The sequence below is a fragment of the Uloborus diversus genome, chromosome 4, assembly GCF_026930045.1.
Source record: "Uloborus diversus isolate 005 chromosome 4, Udiv.v.3.1, whole genome shotgun sequence".
NCBI classification, from domain to species: domain Eukaryota; kingdom Metazoa; phylum Arthropoda; class Arachnida; order Araneae; family Uloboridae; genus Uloborus; species Uloborus diversus.
Window position 1 is genome coordinate 144,350,511 of NC_072734.1, and position 16,760 is coordinate 144,367,270.

The following is a 16,760-nucleotide window of genomic DNA, read 5'->3' on the forward strand; positions in this document are numbered from 1 at the left end:
TAATGTTTTTTTTTTTTTTTTTTTTTTTTTGAGCAATCACGATTGCTTATTGCTTTCACTTGACTGTTTTTGGCGTCTTATCATTTTATTTTCCCACCGCCATCCTCTGCACCATCACCGTCGATCGGCTCCTCACGATGCTGCCCCTATAGCGAAAGCCGTCTCCGGGTTTTATCCATGTCCTACGCACACGCGCATACAAATACAACTACACACGCACGCACGCACGCACACACACACAAACACACACACACACCTATACACATACACAAACACATACACACAACTACCCACACATTCATGCCTGCACACAGACTCAAACACATATGCCTACACCACACGTACACATACCCCCCCACACACACATTCATACACACAACTACCCACACACTTATGCCAGCACACAGACACAAACACACATACCCCTACACACAAACACACATACCCCTACACACAAACACACATACCCCTACACACAAACACACATACTCCTACACACAAACACACATACCCCCCACACACAAACACGCACGCCTACATACACACACACACGTGATTGCGGAAAACATAATTTGAATTCGAGATGTCAAAATTCAAATTATTATTTTTTTTTTTTTTTTTGAGCAATCACGATTGCTTATTGCTTTCACTTGAGTGTTTTTGGCGTCCTGTCATTTTATTTTCCCACCGCCACCCTCCGCACCATCACCGGCGACCGGTTCCTCACGATGCTGCTCCTATAGGGAAAGCCGTCTCTGGGTTTCATCCATATCCTACACACACGCGCATACAAACACAACTGCACACACACGCACGCACACATGCACACACACACAAACACATACATACACCTACACACATACACAAACACATACACACTCATACACACAACTACCCACACATTCACAAACACATATGCCTACACACACATACACATACCCTCCCCCCACACACATTCATAAACACAACTACCCACACACTTATGCCAGCACACAGACACAAACACGCATGTCTACACACACATACACATACCTTCTACACCACAAACAAACATACCTCCCCCCACACAAATACACACGCCTACATACACACACTCGTCATTGCGAAGAACATAATTTGAATTCAAGATGTCAAAATTCATTTTTTTTTTCTTTTCGTTGTGGTTTTTTGAATTGGTGAAGAAATTGGCATCTTTTGTCTCAGCTTTTGCTGAAACGGTAATGCGTTCATACTCTAGCAAACTAAGAAATCTTATTTCGACATGTTATACTTAAAAATTTCACATTACTTATGTATAACACACTCATACGCTTTTAATAATTCATAATTGCTACTTACATGTGAAACAGAAAACATAGTATCAAAATCTAGAATTATTTCAATCATGAGCAATAACATGTAAAATAATATCGCGTGTGTAATAAAAGTTAGTTCCGAAATTTTTAAATAAAAAGTTGATTGTTAGTAATATAAAAAGGTGCTTAAACTTTTCTTGCACTTCTTGTAAATATATATATATATATATATATATATATATATATATATATATATATATATATATATATATATATATATATATATATATATATATATATATATATATATATATATATATATATATATATATATATATATATATATATATATATACATACTATATACCGACAGCCCGGTTTTCTCATTCAGAGACTGCAGTTTCGTCTTTGTTGTGGACTCATTAGTCTGAAATAAGGAATAACCGAGATAGAGGATGTCTGCGGACTCTCGCTGGTGATATACATTTACTGTATCTACCGGTTTGTTGGCACTCTAAACTTCAATAACCGCGTTTAAATTAGTCTTTTGAACCTCGTATTTCCCCACTCCAACTCCGAAAAAAAAACGGATTTAAAATACGCCGTTCACTGGCAAAAAGAGCTTGTACCCTGTATCCGAGAAGGTGGTTTTAATCCAGTATCCTTCGCGGCTATACCCAGCTAGTGCACAAACTCTTTTTGCGAAGTGCATTTTGGGTTTAAAAAAATCCCGCTGTGACTCCAATCGATAGCAGGAAGAAAAAAACTCCACATTTCTCCGGCAAATAACCGGATTGAGGTGAAAAGCAGGTTTTCTTTTCGGGGTAGAGAATCCCGGAGGTAGGTCCATGTAAACGCGGCTAATGACATGACATTTGTCTCCAGCTCGGTTATTCCCTATTCCAGACTGATAAGTCCAAAGAAGGACGAAACTGCTGTCTCTGGATTTAGTAACTGACGTGCCAATATATTTCATGTAGTTCCACCTAGCCCTGGATTATCGGCGGTAACTTACTGCTCAGTTTTAACAGTAGTTTCACCCTTGAGTTTTTTCAACATACTCAAGTTAAATGTTTATTTATTTCTTTCTTTTTTTTTAATTTAGTATTGAAATAACCTGAATTAAAAGCAGTTTTTTCAAAGTATTCCTTTTTTTTTAAATCTATTTTCTTACATGGCTTGCAAAAAAAAATTGTTTCCAATCTCATTAAAACCCTAATTCATGACTCAATATTAATCATTTCCACCAGACTTCCTTCTTTGAATGATCTTTATGAAGATACTACACAAAAATGCATATAATATCAGTAGGCTCTATTTAAAGTAATAATTGCGCATAAGTGTGCTTTTGGAAAAGAAATGTTTGCCTCCAACCTACCATTAGCTACCCACTGTCTAGACTTTTAATACAAAAACTCATTCATTATGCAGCAGGATTTTTGTAATTAGAAGAAGCTACTTTTGGAGCATACAAAATAGTATGGTTTTTTAGGTTATCAAGATTCGAATTATTCCTTATGAAGATTAAATAAGAGTTTTATTGATTCAATAAAAAACTTCAAATAAATTTTCTGCCGCTTCCTTTTTATCAATTGTTTCTCGACTCAATGAATAAATACAGCATGTTTTTTTACAAAGAAAATTCATAAAAACGTTCGTTCGTTAATAGAAAATCTCTCAAATTATTTCTGGGAATATAAATGTTTTTCATGCAAAGTAGAACTTATTCGTCTTTATCTTTTATTAATCGTTTCTATTTAAAGTTATCTTCGATATTATTGCTGATAAAAAATTAAAATGCTTGAAAAAATAGTTTAAAAAAAAAGGGTTTTGTAGAATTTTTTTTGAAGTTTCAAAAAACATGATCAAGTTTTAAATAAGAATTAATTATTAATTTATTCGAAACAATCGTCATTTATCTGGAGAATTGTAAAAAACTATAGTACACTTACAGAAATATTTCTAATATGAAAGATAAAATGTTTAAATCATGGAAAAACAGTTTTTAAGCAAATTAATTTAAAAATTCGAACCCATACCCTTATCTTCTATAAATTATTATTTTTGCTTGTAACAGTTTGATGGCAAGATTAATATTTTTTTGAATAAATATCCATTGAACAAAAATCATATTAAATTAAAATCCATTACACATTTTTACATACTTACTGAAAAATAGGGTGATTAGGAGGAAATATTCTATTGAGAAACTGTAATTTACTCTTCTGAGAACGAAAGAGAGCTGCAGTTTTGTACAGCATCGTAAATTAAAATCTTTGAATGTGCGTACACTTTGACGTGAATGAGCAGCTTATATCCTCATATATATATATATATATATATATATATATATATATATATATATATATATATATATATATATATATGTGTGTGTGTGTGTGTGTGTGTGTGTGTGTGTGTGTGTGTGTGTGTGTGTGTGTGTGTGTGTGTGTGTGTGTGTATATATATAATAGCGAATTCTCTGATCGAATAACGCTCTGATGTCATCAACAATGAAACTTGTGCCATAGAATGAGAATTTAATAATATTTTTCGGTTTTGGATATGCAGAGAAATGCATTATTTTGACAAGGCTGAACTGGATCCGGTAACTTAACTGTTTTACTACTAAAAAATTTTTGGGAGGATGAAGAAACGAATAAGTGCTCAACAATGAGCGCTATCTACTGGAGTTTAGGGTTTATCCACTGGAGTTAGGGTTAAAATTTCAGCTATCAATATATCACCAAACAGGCAATTGCTTCATTCAGATGTAGAACCAATTTTCACCCGTCATACCCCCAACGATTTTCTAGTTAATTAGAAAAACCAAAGTTAAAAACTTAAGTAGCAATGAAAATGGCAGATACGTAAGTATAGAGGTTACAAAGAACCTATATAGTCACTTACGTTCGATGTACTATTGTTATTGTTCATAATTGTTTGTAAGAGTTCAGAAAGTTGATAACATTGATTGAATCAAAACAATCAGACAGGCACGAACTAAGTGTTTAAAAAACCAGAGTTCAAAATGTCTCAAGAGCTTCGATTCCGCTTAGCTTTCGTCTTTTATTGCATTGGATTTTGCATTTTTTACTTACAGTATTTTTCAAGAAAACTAAGCCCTGCTCGAAAAAGAAAATGCGTTGCCTTGAGTTTCAGCTATTAACTGCATTAGTCGTTGTAATTTCATTTTTATCCAAAAGATGGCAGTAAATACCAATTTCTGAAACTCGAACTTATTCGTCGAACTCCTAAACCGAAACTTAAAAGATAAGGATGGGGTGTCATTCTAGCAATCACAAAGATAAAATCAATCACAGTTAAATGATGATAACATTTCAGTGTAAATAAATGTTTATTCATTACAAATATCTTTCCAAAAAAATCTACTGATTTTTGAAAAGAAAACAAGTAAGTTGAACAAGTACAGTCATTGTTTTTTTCATAGAAAACCAGCTTACATATAATTATTCAATTCATAGATATTGTATAATTAAGTTTATAATTCAATGTTTTTCGTTGTGTTGCCGTGAGTCATATAATATACAGGGCATGCGAAAAGTAGTTGACACATTTTTAAAAAGTCACAGAAAAGAAATAAGTTGTCATATGGATATATGCGGTTCGCACAAGAATGCTTTACAGGTTCACGAATTATTTTTTGTGCTCATTTGTGCGCAATTTTGTAGCATTGCTATCATTGAAGATTTGAAGGTACGAACTGCCCAAGTTGCACACGTTGCTCCACAGTTCCTGCTGGCTGGAGCATGATATGAGCTTATTGTACCGTTTAGATGTGGTTCCAGAAACAAACAATGCATACATCGAACTCTGGTAGTGAAAGATATCGCTTTCTGTTTAATAGAATGATTAAACCTCACATATTGCGTATGTTTTACTTTCTGTGATTGTACAGCGTCACCTATAAACACAACTAGGGACGGAAGGGGGGTCTTCTTCATTTCTCTTTTCTATTTCTTTCCTCTATGTCAAAAAATATTTGTAAAACTGTGAAGTATTATTGTTCACGCCGAACATTCATACGACTATTTGTTGTTTTCTACGATTTTTTTTATGTAGCAAAGACTTTTTTGGACGTCCTGTATATTTTACCGATTTACCAACATAAATTATTACGTTATAAACACAATAAATATTATTTAATATAAAATAAATGCCGAGTTAAAAATATTAATCAATGTACCAGGCTAATATTTTTCAACAGAACATTTTTTTTAAATTTTGACAAAGTTTTCAAACTGAAAATAATAATACCATGATTTAAATACTATAGAAAACATACGCAATACTGCCCAATTTCTGGCATCAAACTATATATCAAAAAATAAGAATGTTTTCCGCTTAAAGTCAGCGATAGATACACTTCAGTGTCGTTCCTAATTCTATAATTATGAGTAGGTGGGTTCCTTTTCTAACTTACAAAGTTAATATAATTCCTAACATCTGCCTTTGGAATACTATTATTTCATAATAGTAACGATTCCTGAAAAATTCGTGCATTCTTAGCGTTTTTATGTACATTTTGTCTTTACATGGTGTCCTGAAATAGACTGACTGTTTTAAAAAATTAATAGCTGGAAAACGGTTAATGATAAAAAAACAAATTCTTGTAGAAAAATCATGTGATGGGCCGCCATTTTTTTCCTTATGAGTTCCAAGTTTTAGTTCAATTTTTTTTTCAACAGATGATGCTTCAGATAGTAAGCTCATAAATCAAAAAGGAAGAATTAAAGTTCACCCATTTTTTTTTCCTTCGATTTCAACGTGTAATTGCACCCGACCGTAGACCTGACTGTAGAAAATATTGTTATGAAATTTTGTTCATAAAATTTTTTTTCGAAAAATTATGTTGTAATTTTCTATCTTTCTTTGATTGAAAGTCCAACTATATATATATATATGTGCAGCGCAATCTGTTGGAAAATTTTTGACCTAAAATTTGCAACTCTGAGAAGAAAAAATTACAGCCGCCATATGAATTTTCTACAGGAATTATTTTTTTTATCATTCACCGTTTTCTCGTTATATTTTTTTGAAAACAGTCAGTCTGTTTTAGGACACACTTTATATGAAAGTTATTTTTCTTATTCTTAGGTAAAACATGACGAATTTCATGAAAAAAGAGTCGGAGATGGTTTCTCACAAAGTGTCTTTTGAGTGGCACATTAAGAATTTTTCAGTCGACAAAATGATGGAAGGGACGAATAATTTTTTCAAAAGTCCACCTTTCAAGTGGTGCAGCATTGAGCTGAATTTTGAGATTTCTCGCAGCAAAAACACGATTCACTTGCGCTTGACCGGGAAAAGATCTGATGATCGATTTTGGATTTCAGAATGCGAAATTGGGTTTAACTGTTCAGACGGTGAAACCTGGTATGCTGAAAAGTTTACTGAAATTAAAGATATCGATGTTTCTTACGACATTTCTGTCAATGAGATACATAATTATTGTACAGTTGACGAAGGAGTGAGTGTCCGATGCTCTTTCAAAGCTACAACTTTAAAGCACAATCTGGATGCAGAAACAGATTCACAGACGAATAGCAAGTATTTTAATGTCTTTTTAGTATTATTATTATAAATTATTAAATGCTATTTTTCTTTTTACTTTCTCTGCCGTAATCCCTGCATCGAGCTGTAATATGCATCGAACTGTTATTACATACTGATGAATCTCTGCGTTTGGCTTCTGGTTTTATATTGTTGCCAAAAACATTGTAAAATAATAGTAATTATAAATTTATGTATGAAAACGGTTTAATTACATAGGGGAGGGTAGCCCAAAGCGGGTAGGCCTTCGTAGCACCCCCCCCCCCTCCATTGTGTGTTAGCGGCGATGAATACGAATGTCGTGTTTACCCGAACAGCCCCGAGTTATTGTCAGTCCCAGCGAAGCAGCAGTAAAACAGCATGGTGCAACCAGATTTAAAATAAACGAGCTGATGTGTGCCTCACATGACTTCCTTTTACTCCAATTTAATGTCATTTTCCCATTATTGGTAATTTTAATGTGATTCAATAGTTTACTCTCTAAATATCACCGACGGTGATATTAGAGAGCAAGGTATTAGAAAGTTTTTTCGCCAGATGACGAAAAAACTTGGCGACCATGAGACTGGCGCTATATTGCCAAGTGTCCAAATTTATACACCACTTGAGTTTACATCGAAATTAAAAATGATTTTCCCCCAAAAAGACCCCCTTGGAACAAACTAGACTCCACTAGGAGTCTACGTACCAAATTTCAACTTTTTAGGACATACCGTTCTTGAGTTATGTGACATACATACGCACATACGCACATCCTCACATACGCACATCCGCACATACGCACATCCGCACATACGCACATATATACATACGTACATACAGACGTCACGAGAAAACTCGTTGTAACTAACTCGGGAATCGTCAAAATATATATTTCGCGTGTCTATACGTTCTTAGGCACTTATCCACGTGTGATCGAGTCGAAAGAAAAACTCAACATTCATTCGGGGGTGAGCAAAATGGAAATAAAAAAAATGAAATTTTGTAACTTGTGATTAGTCGTAGACCAGCTTTTTATTTATTTATTTTTTATTTTTTTTTTTTTGGATTGTCAATAATATTAAGTTATTCTGACACTATCCACCTGTTAACTACGATGGTCATTCTGTGTTTTTTTTTTAATTATTAGTTTAAGGTTAAAATTATTGAAATAAAGAACGTGCCTTTAGACAAAGCAGGTGTGATTTAATCATATATTTATTTAAAATTTCCTGACTCGTGTGCTGACTTAGATTTTCTCTTTCAATAGGATAAGTGTAACTTTAAAAAGTGATTTTTTAGGATGACACAATTAATTAGTCTATTAATTAACTAAGTTATTTTTTGTTTTATAAACAACTGTACTGACTTTAAATTGGATAAGTACAACTATTTTATATTTTTTATGTAATGGCAGGTAACTAGTCAACTATTTTAATCATTTATAACTTCATATTTGATTGGCAAATGTACCAAACCACAATTAGTTAAGCTTACCCGCTTTGGGCTACCTGGTAGAGCAAGCGGGTACTTTACATGTTTGTTAAGTTTGATAATAAATAATTATTGGATTTGAAATAATACAAAAATCACTTTTTATTTTAAAGTTCAAGAACCCTGCTAAGAAATAAAACCGAAATTGTTGCAATTAAAATCCAAAAACTACAATTTTCGAGCGTTCTTCAAAAACCTACCCGCTTTGTGCCATCCTCTCCTGTACTTAGTGCATAAAACTTGTTAAAGTCAAATTTAGTAGTAAACAAGTAGGTATAGAAGAAAAGTAGTGCGTAAAAAAGTTTTCTTCGCACTTTATCCAAGCTAGGATTAGGCTGTTAGAATTCAGTTGTCTTGGTCTTATTTTACCTCCTCATTCAAGTTTTTACTCTACAGTAAACTCTCGATTATCCGCGGAATTGGAGGGCACGAGTGCCGTGGATAATAAAAACCGGATAAACCGTAAAAAAAATAAAATGAGGGACAAATGAGCAAAACTATCTTTCCTCAAAAACTTAGCTGCATTGATGCATAGTACTTTCTACAATGAAAATAAATACAGTACAATAAAAATGATCAGTGTTTTTGCGCAACAGAAATTAATATCATACGCAAGACAAGTGCAACGCTGAAAAAAAACACAAAAAAAAAAGAATAAAAAGCGACTGAGTTTAACTTTGCAATATTTTGACTAAAAACAGACATCAGTATTTGCTTTTTGCTACAAAAATACATGTTCCTAAGATGTTGATTGGCTCGCGGATAGTGCTCCCCACGGATAGATCGAACAATCAATGCTTTACTGTCCTCAAACTTTTAGGAGTTTTCTTTATTTATTCGATTTTTTTTTCAGGGAATAAAAAGAAATTTGCAAAGAGAGGACACACAGTACTCGCCGAAAATATTGGAACTTTCCTAGAAGATACTCGTTTTTCTGACGTTTTATTAAAAGCGGGTGATCAGACATTTCAGGCCCACAAAGCAATTCTGGCGAGCCGTTCCAAAGTGTTTGACGGCATGTTCCAGAGTGGTATGAAAGAAAGTCAGGAAAATGTGGTGGAAATTGCGGAAATGAGTCCAGCTATCGTCAAGCAAATGTTGCAATACATCTATTCTGGATCAGTAGAAGAACTGTCGATGGATACAGCAATAGATCTTTACATAGGTGCAGATAGATATGATTTGCAAGAGTTAAAAGAGTGGTGCAGAGAATTTATTCTCAAGCACATTTCATCTGATAAGGTGTGCAAAGTGGCAGTGATAGCAGACCTACACTCTGATGAAGAACTTACCATGGCTTCAAAGCGTGTTTTCAAAGAGAACTTAAAAGTAATATTGTCGTCTGAGGCATGGAGAGAGTTCGGAAAAAAGAATCACACGTTGCAGACTAATTTGCTTGAAAGCGCTTTATCAGGTGATTCTTAAGTTTAAAAAATAACTAATTTTTTCCAGCTTTTCAAAGTAGATACATCCAGTCAGTGTTTTACAACAGGATTTGCTACCGGTTTTTCTCTGTAGGCTGTAACAGAGAAAGAAAAATGCCAAGGTAATAATCTAGTAGTGTGTGTGTGTGTGTGTGTGTTGGTTTGTACAACGCTTGTTTTCAGTCCTTACCGGAAAAGCCATTGGTTTTACTTCTCCTTTCTCCTTTGACCTTACAGTCGTTATGAAAAGGGCTGGCATGCCAGGGAAAATGTCTGCCAGAACGTTTTTTGTGTAGATATTCACCCATAAAATATTAATGGTACCTGTACATTGTATAAATACAATATCTATTTTATACCGTGAAACATGTTTTTTGCATGAATAAAACTTTTTTTTTCTGATTTCTTGTATTATTTACAGATGAAGTGCCTCGAATGTTTTTAGAAAATATCTAAGAAGGGATTTTATTCACGTGTTTGAGAAATGTACATGCATTCTATTCAGTTCTTATCAAGTGTCGGTTTTACAGGTCTGGAGGCTCGTCGCATTGCATTTTTGAGGGCCCTTTAGTCCATCATTCTTAAAATAAGAGTTTAAGAAAATTGTACTATGATTTCTTCGGAACGCTTAAGTCATGGGGGACCTGCGCAATGGGGTTGTTTTCTTCAGTCAAAAGTACCTACTACTTTTAATCACTGAAATTGATGGAATGAGCAACAAAAATAACATGGAGCCAGAAAAAACTTTTATTTTCCCAACAGTTATTTTTCATTTAATTTTTAAAATGCCCGATTTTGAAAATAATTTGTGGTCCTTATGACGTCACAAGTGATGTACTTTGGCGCGCTACTCCATTGCTGCGCTAAATGTTTACGCTTTGCTGTCAACCGCGTTGCCCAGGTTATGATAACACAGGTCGTCGACCCAAAAACTGCATGGGATTTTTTTACTGTTTCATATAGATTTTTACTCACTGAAACCGGAAAACATAGTAAAAAATTTTCCATCACGTCAAATTTTTTTTTGCAAAACTCACATATTCATATACTCATATTTCATTGATTCATCGGAAAAGAATCTCAAAGCAGTCTTGCTGTATGGAACAAATATATTTAAATCACTTCATAAGGGACACTTGGTACATTTGGAAGAAAACTATAACGATTTGGATTACGATTCTTGACAAAATGAAGTATTAAAAACATCAATGGGTGGTTTGTGGAAACTTCAAAACACTAACTACGTTGTTAGGCCAACAGGAAGGTTATACAAAACATCCCTACTTCTTATGCTTGCGGGACGTTCGAGCCAGAGACCTCCATTGGACAAAAAATGACTGGTCACTTAGGGATGCCTTAATCTTCGGTGTGAATAACATAACTAGGTCGATCTTGGTACCACGTGAAACGGTTTTATTATCACTTCTGCACATTAAATTAGGGCTTTTGAAACAGTTTAAAAAATCACTGTCAGAAGATGGATAAGAAAGAGTTTTGAGTTTTTACTGGTACGAAATACAAAAACTTATCCGTTCCACTCTTTTCAGAAGCAATGGAAAAAAAGAAAAATATGCATAAGAACCCTTAAAACCTACCTCTATTTTTGAGGGAAAACTAAATACCCTCTCTATAAAAACATTGTACAACGCATGTTGGCTGTATACAAAGCTGTAGGTTGCAAGGTGAGCTTAACGGTCCATTTGTTATCCTCCCATCTCACCTATTTTCCCGAAACATTAGAAACCTATAGTAAAGAGCTTGGTTAACGATTTCAATAGGATGCATGTGATATAGAAAAACGCTAGCAAGGAAGATTTAATGTAAATATGCTACCTGACTACTGCTGGATGATTAAAATGGGAAACGGAAAATGTAGAGCGAAATCGAGTTCGGAGGGGCATCAAAGAGAAGAAGAAAAGGTTTCTCAGACAATAAGAGTGAACACAGAATGTGAAATATATCATGAAAGAATTGTCTGTTTATTATTAAGAAGAATATGTTTAGTTTAATGTAATAAATGTAGAGTTTTCTCATAGCCATTATGATGTTTTTAATATTTTGCAAAGCTATTATTTTCTCAAAAACCGTACGTGATGGGGGGAAATGGAGGTTATATTTGGATTCAGCATCCTCAAAAACATTAAGTGTAGGGTCTGGGGTAAAGTGGTCATAAAATCGTATGTTTTCAACTTAGAGTTTGATAATAAATACAATAAATTCTTTAAACACTTCAACTTTTTTTGTTGATACTTGACATTGCATTATTAAAGAACACGGTACATTGAATTTCAAGAAAAAAAATATTGATTTAATTAATTTTACAACACTTTCATTTCTCTATGTATTTATGACCACTTTATTCCATGGGGTAGGGGAAAGTGATCATAGCATGGGGTAAAGTGGTCTACATAGTTAAAAACAGATGCAAAACCATTATAAAAAACCCTAATATTTGTATATTTCGGTTATTTTTTTTAGTTACAAGTATATGCAAAAGTATATGCGTGTATACACGAGTATATACGTGTCGTGTAAACATGAGTAAACGCGTCCATATATGAGTGGATACATGTATAGATCAGATGCATGCATGCACGTACCTACTCAAGTATATACGTGTATAAACGAGTATATGAGCATGAATACGTGATTACCTACAGGAGAGTATACGTGTCTACACGAGTATATACGTGTCATGTGTATATAAGCGCATAAACGAAGATCATATGCGCGTATGCACTTGTATCTCGGGTATATACGTTCATACCTGAGTGTGATCACGTTGTATAGTAGACGCATATACGCAAATATAAGTGTACATGCACACATATATCGGGATACACGAGTTAATTCGTGGATACATCCATTGTGTCTTTGTACGCGTCTACTCACGTAGTGTATGGAAGCACGAGTACATGCGTATGTATACGTGTAAACACGATTTTATACCTTTATAGTAGCATATACGTACATTTACGTGCATACACCAGTACATGTATGAATACACGAGTATATACCCTTACATAAATGTATGCCTACAGAGTGAATCCAAGCTCTTGGGCAAAAATCCAAGGGCTGTGAGAGAGGAGGATAAGGAGCAAAGAATTATAAGGAACTTATGGTCGTTGACGCGCTACATGCACACAAAGCCAGAAACTGATGGATGCAAAACATGTCACAAATTTGTTGCACAAAGATTATTTTAACACAAAATTTTAGTTTTTAAGAAATATTTAAAACAGTTGTTAAAAGTTACGGCCTTCAGTAGCTTTAATACACGCATTGCAACAAAGGCGCAGTGACTGATAAAAGTTTTTCAAAAGTCTCGTTATTCCAACAGTGATTTGTGATTGAGACGCATGTAAAAAACAGCTAGAGACCGCAAATTTCATCAATCGCTTTAAAACTTTCTTAAGATCTAAAATGTTGTGTAAAGTTGTCTTTGTGTAATAAATTTTTTGACCTGTTATGTATTTGTTAGTTTCTGGCTTTGCGTGCATGTAGTGCGTCAGCATTGCGTTAATTACCATATGTTCCTTATGGTTCTTGCTTCTTATACTCCCTACACACCTTTTATTTATTTGTTCAAGAGTTTAAACTCACCCTATATACTTTTATATCATATGCTTGTATGTAAGTGTCTGCTCGAGTACGTGCACGTATATACGTGTCGACCTGAGTATATAAGTGTTCGTATCTATACGAGTATGAGCGAGCATATACGTGTGTAGTCGAATGTATATCTGTATAGATAAAAAATACTTGCAGATATCCATATACGTATTTATTATCGCATTTAGGTGAATACGTCTATATACGTGCCTACAGCGGTATGTATGCATATGCATACGCATATACTCGTATATTTAGCCTCGTTTACTGTAAAAACAATACATAGTAAGTGAAATTAATATTTAATGTATATATGCCTTATACTTGAAGATTAAGTGACATTAGAAGAACAATATTCGTTAAGCCTAATATTATGACCACTTTATCTCACCTTACTTAAACTGTTTTAAATATTATCAAAAATAGATTCAGCTAACTGCTAATGAGTAAGAGTTCTTGATACATGTAGGAAGCTTCCTGTGCAGTCAATCTGTTCATAATTCCAACAAACAAAATTTCCCAAAGAAGTTAAAAGAGATGTTTAGATTTTTAAATTTTTCATATTCACACAAAATATTTTTTCTTACCAAATAAAATTTTGCCAGTTGTAAAATTTCGTAAAATGTAGTTTCTAACTGCCCTGCTCTAAAATAAAATTTTCACTTTCATTCGAGCATATATTTCCAAGCTATAGCCATTTATTTGACGTATGTCCACTTTACCCCATTGACCACTTTCCCCCACCAGACCCTACCAAAAATATCCCATGCAGCTGAAAAAAATTTTTTTTGCAGACCTGTGTAATTTGCGCTTTGCGCTAATGGCATCATCATCACTGGCATTTCATCACTTGTGAGGTCATGCGCAAAAGCACATGACCTCATAAGTACACACAAAAATAAATTTCTAATAAATCTGCGCACCAGTTAAAATAATTGATAAAAAATATAAAACTTTGTCAAATTATTTTAAAAAGGGTTAAATCCGATGTTTTTAAGCATGCTGTTTCAGAAAAAAATATTTTAAAAATTTCGGAAGCAACCCCATTGCAACATTTGCGACAGCGAAAATCCGCTACTGATCTTTCCTAACTTTTAATATTTTAGTGTGATAAGGAGCCCTTTAAAAGATTTCTTGCCACAAAATCACAGCAAGGAAATAGTAAATTGAAATGATTTGATTAATAAATCAAAAAGCATATTTTGAAATTTATAACTTACATAGTCATTTCAAAAACGATCACAATTGCTTTGTAAAACATTTAAGCGAAAATAATAATGAAATAATATTTTAAAATTTAATGCATATACAAAACATAATTCACATATTTATAACTACGATTTCAGTTCGAACCTCATCTGCATGCTTTAACTAAAATAGAGGCCTTTATTAATAAGAATTTAAATGCGTAATAATTTAACCTCCTCAAAATGAATGTGTTGGAATGTGTTGAAAAATTTAAACTACTTGCAAAGCTTTAGGTCGTAAATATCCTATCTTGCATTAATCCCTATTAAATCTGAAAAGTTATGCGACCTTATTTGATTTCATTCTTTTCTTATCTTTCAGTAGCAGACTACCGAAACTGCTTATTCGACGACAGTTTCAAATTTTAAACATAAACCGAGGGGCAACTTCTGAAGAGTTTCTATTTGCCCGAATGCTTAGCACGTTATTACAACAGCAAATATAAAGTGATTTTAAATGAATATTTTTCTACAATGAATTAAAGTATGAATTTACTTTAGGGTGGTTCCAAAACACATGTAAAAAAAACTTTCTATTAGATAATGGGACACCCTCAATATTTTTGGACTTTTGGATAGTAATATGCTGGATGAATTTTAGCTTCCTATTTCAACTGAACGAGGGTGCTCAATATCACCCCCAAACTTCATACGTATGTGGAGGGGGTTTAAGAAAGTACTTTAAATTGAGAAAACAGTGCCACATATTATAATACACATTAGTAATATGCATATACATTGCAATAAAATAATAATTTCCAAAAAAAAAAAAAACAGCTGGGAAAATTAAATATTTCTAAATTCGCAGCATTTTCTATACTACGGCTAATGTTAAAAATCAAGGGTTCATTGAGCACGCTCTTAAAATTCTAGTAAGAAGCTAAAACGTTTACAACATAATACTATTAGTAAGTCTAAAAAAAATACGGTATGCTCTGCACTTTAGCTCGAAAAAAAATGTTTTGAACCACCCTAATCTACACGGTGCAAAAATGACGCATCATTTGAGCAGCGCACGTTCGAATGCAACTGTAGCTTTTTGAGCAATCACGAATTGCTTATTGTTCTCCCTTGGACGTTTTAGGATTCGGTTCGTCCTCTGAATTTGTTTTTGCCCCCGCCTTCCTCTGCAGAACCACCAATGACCGGCCCTTCGATGTTGCTTCTCCAGCGAGCTGCTGGGAAGTGGCGTCCAAGTAGTACTTGCCTACACACACAGACGCCTGCATACTTATTTTTTCATTGCATGAGCTTTATGAAGAACATGAATTCTATTTCCATATAATGCAATACAATTTTTTAGGTTTCCAGAAACATTGTTTCAAAAATAATATTTTTTGACAGCAACAGACGTAGCTAATGAGATACGTCCGTTTGTGGACAAAAAAAAAAAACTTATTTAAATATTGTTCAGTGCAATCTGAAAACTTTAAGTGTTTTATACAGAAGTGGAGTCAACATTCTTCATAAAGTTCATGCAATGAAACAAGAATCTAACATATTTGGAGTATTTTTAAGGCGTTTCATGCAACAATTAATAATACGTCTGTTACCATGGATATGCCACTACGTAAATCAAAAAAACAGACTTTATTTGCAGCAGACGTATTATTAAATGTTGTCCGAAACGCATGTGTGTTGTCCGAAAAGGTCTCCGATGATGCATGAACTTTCTGAAGAAAGTTGACTCAACTTCCATATAAAACACTTAAATTTTACAGATTTCTCTAAACAATAATTTTAAAACTTATTTTTTTTTTCTTTTTCGCTCAGTAACAGACGTATCTCATAACTACGTCTGTTACTGGGTCAAAAAATAGCATTTAAGCAATTTTTCTGGAAATCTTTAAATTTGTTTGCTTTTTAAGGGTCATTCTTCAAAAAGTGTAACTTTTCTGTCACACATTTTTTACAGTAAAAACTTAAAGGAACAATTCATTTAACAATGGTTTTTAATTTCATCAGAAATATATCTATTTAAACCTGCCAACAATTTTTGAATAATATTTTTTATTTCAGTATATTTTTGGTTCACAACAAGTGAATTCTCACTTCCGTAACCTGTCACACACCTTGTGTGGCTGTCTATCATGCTTAATAACTTGTTTAATTAAAAGTATATACTTATTTATTGA

At 33.6% G+C, this 16,760-nt stretch overlaps 1 protein-coding gene across 1 annotated transcript; it reads left to right on the forward strand.

Annotated features, from left to right (window-relative positions):
* The first annotated feature begins 8,258 nt into the window (after positions 1–8,258).
* On the forward strand, positions 8,259–9,767 carry LOC129220896 (speckle-type POZ protein-like). Its single transcript, XM_054855329.1, has 2 exons — positions 8,259–8,265; positions 9,196–9,767. Exons 1-2 carry the CDS (start codon positions 8,259–8,261, stop codon positions 9,765–9,767), a joined length of 579 nt encoding a protein of 192 aa, XP_054711304.1.
* The last annotated feature ends 6,993 nt before the right edge of the window (positions 9,768–16,760 follow it).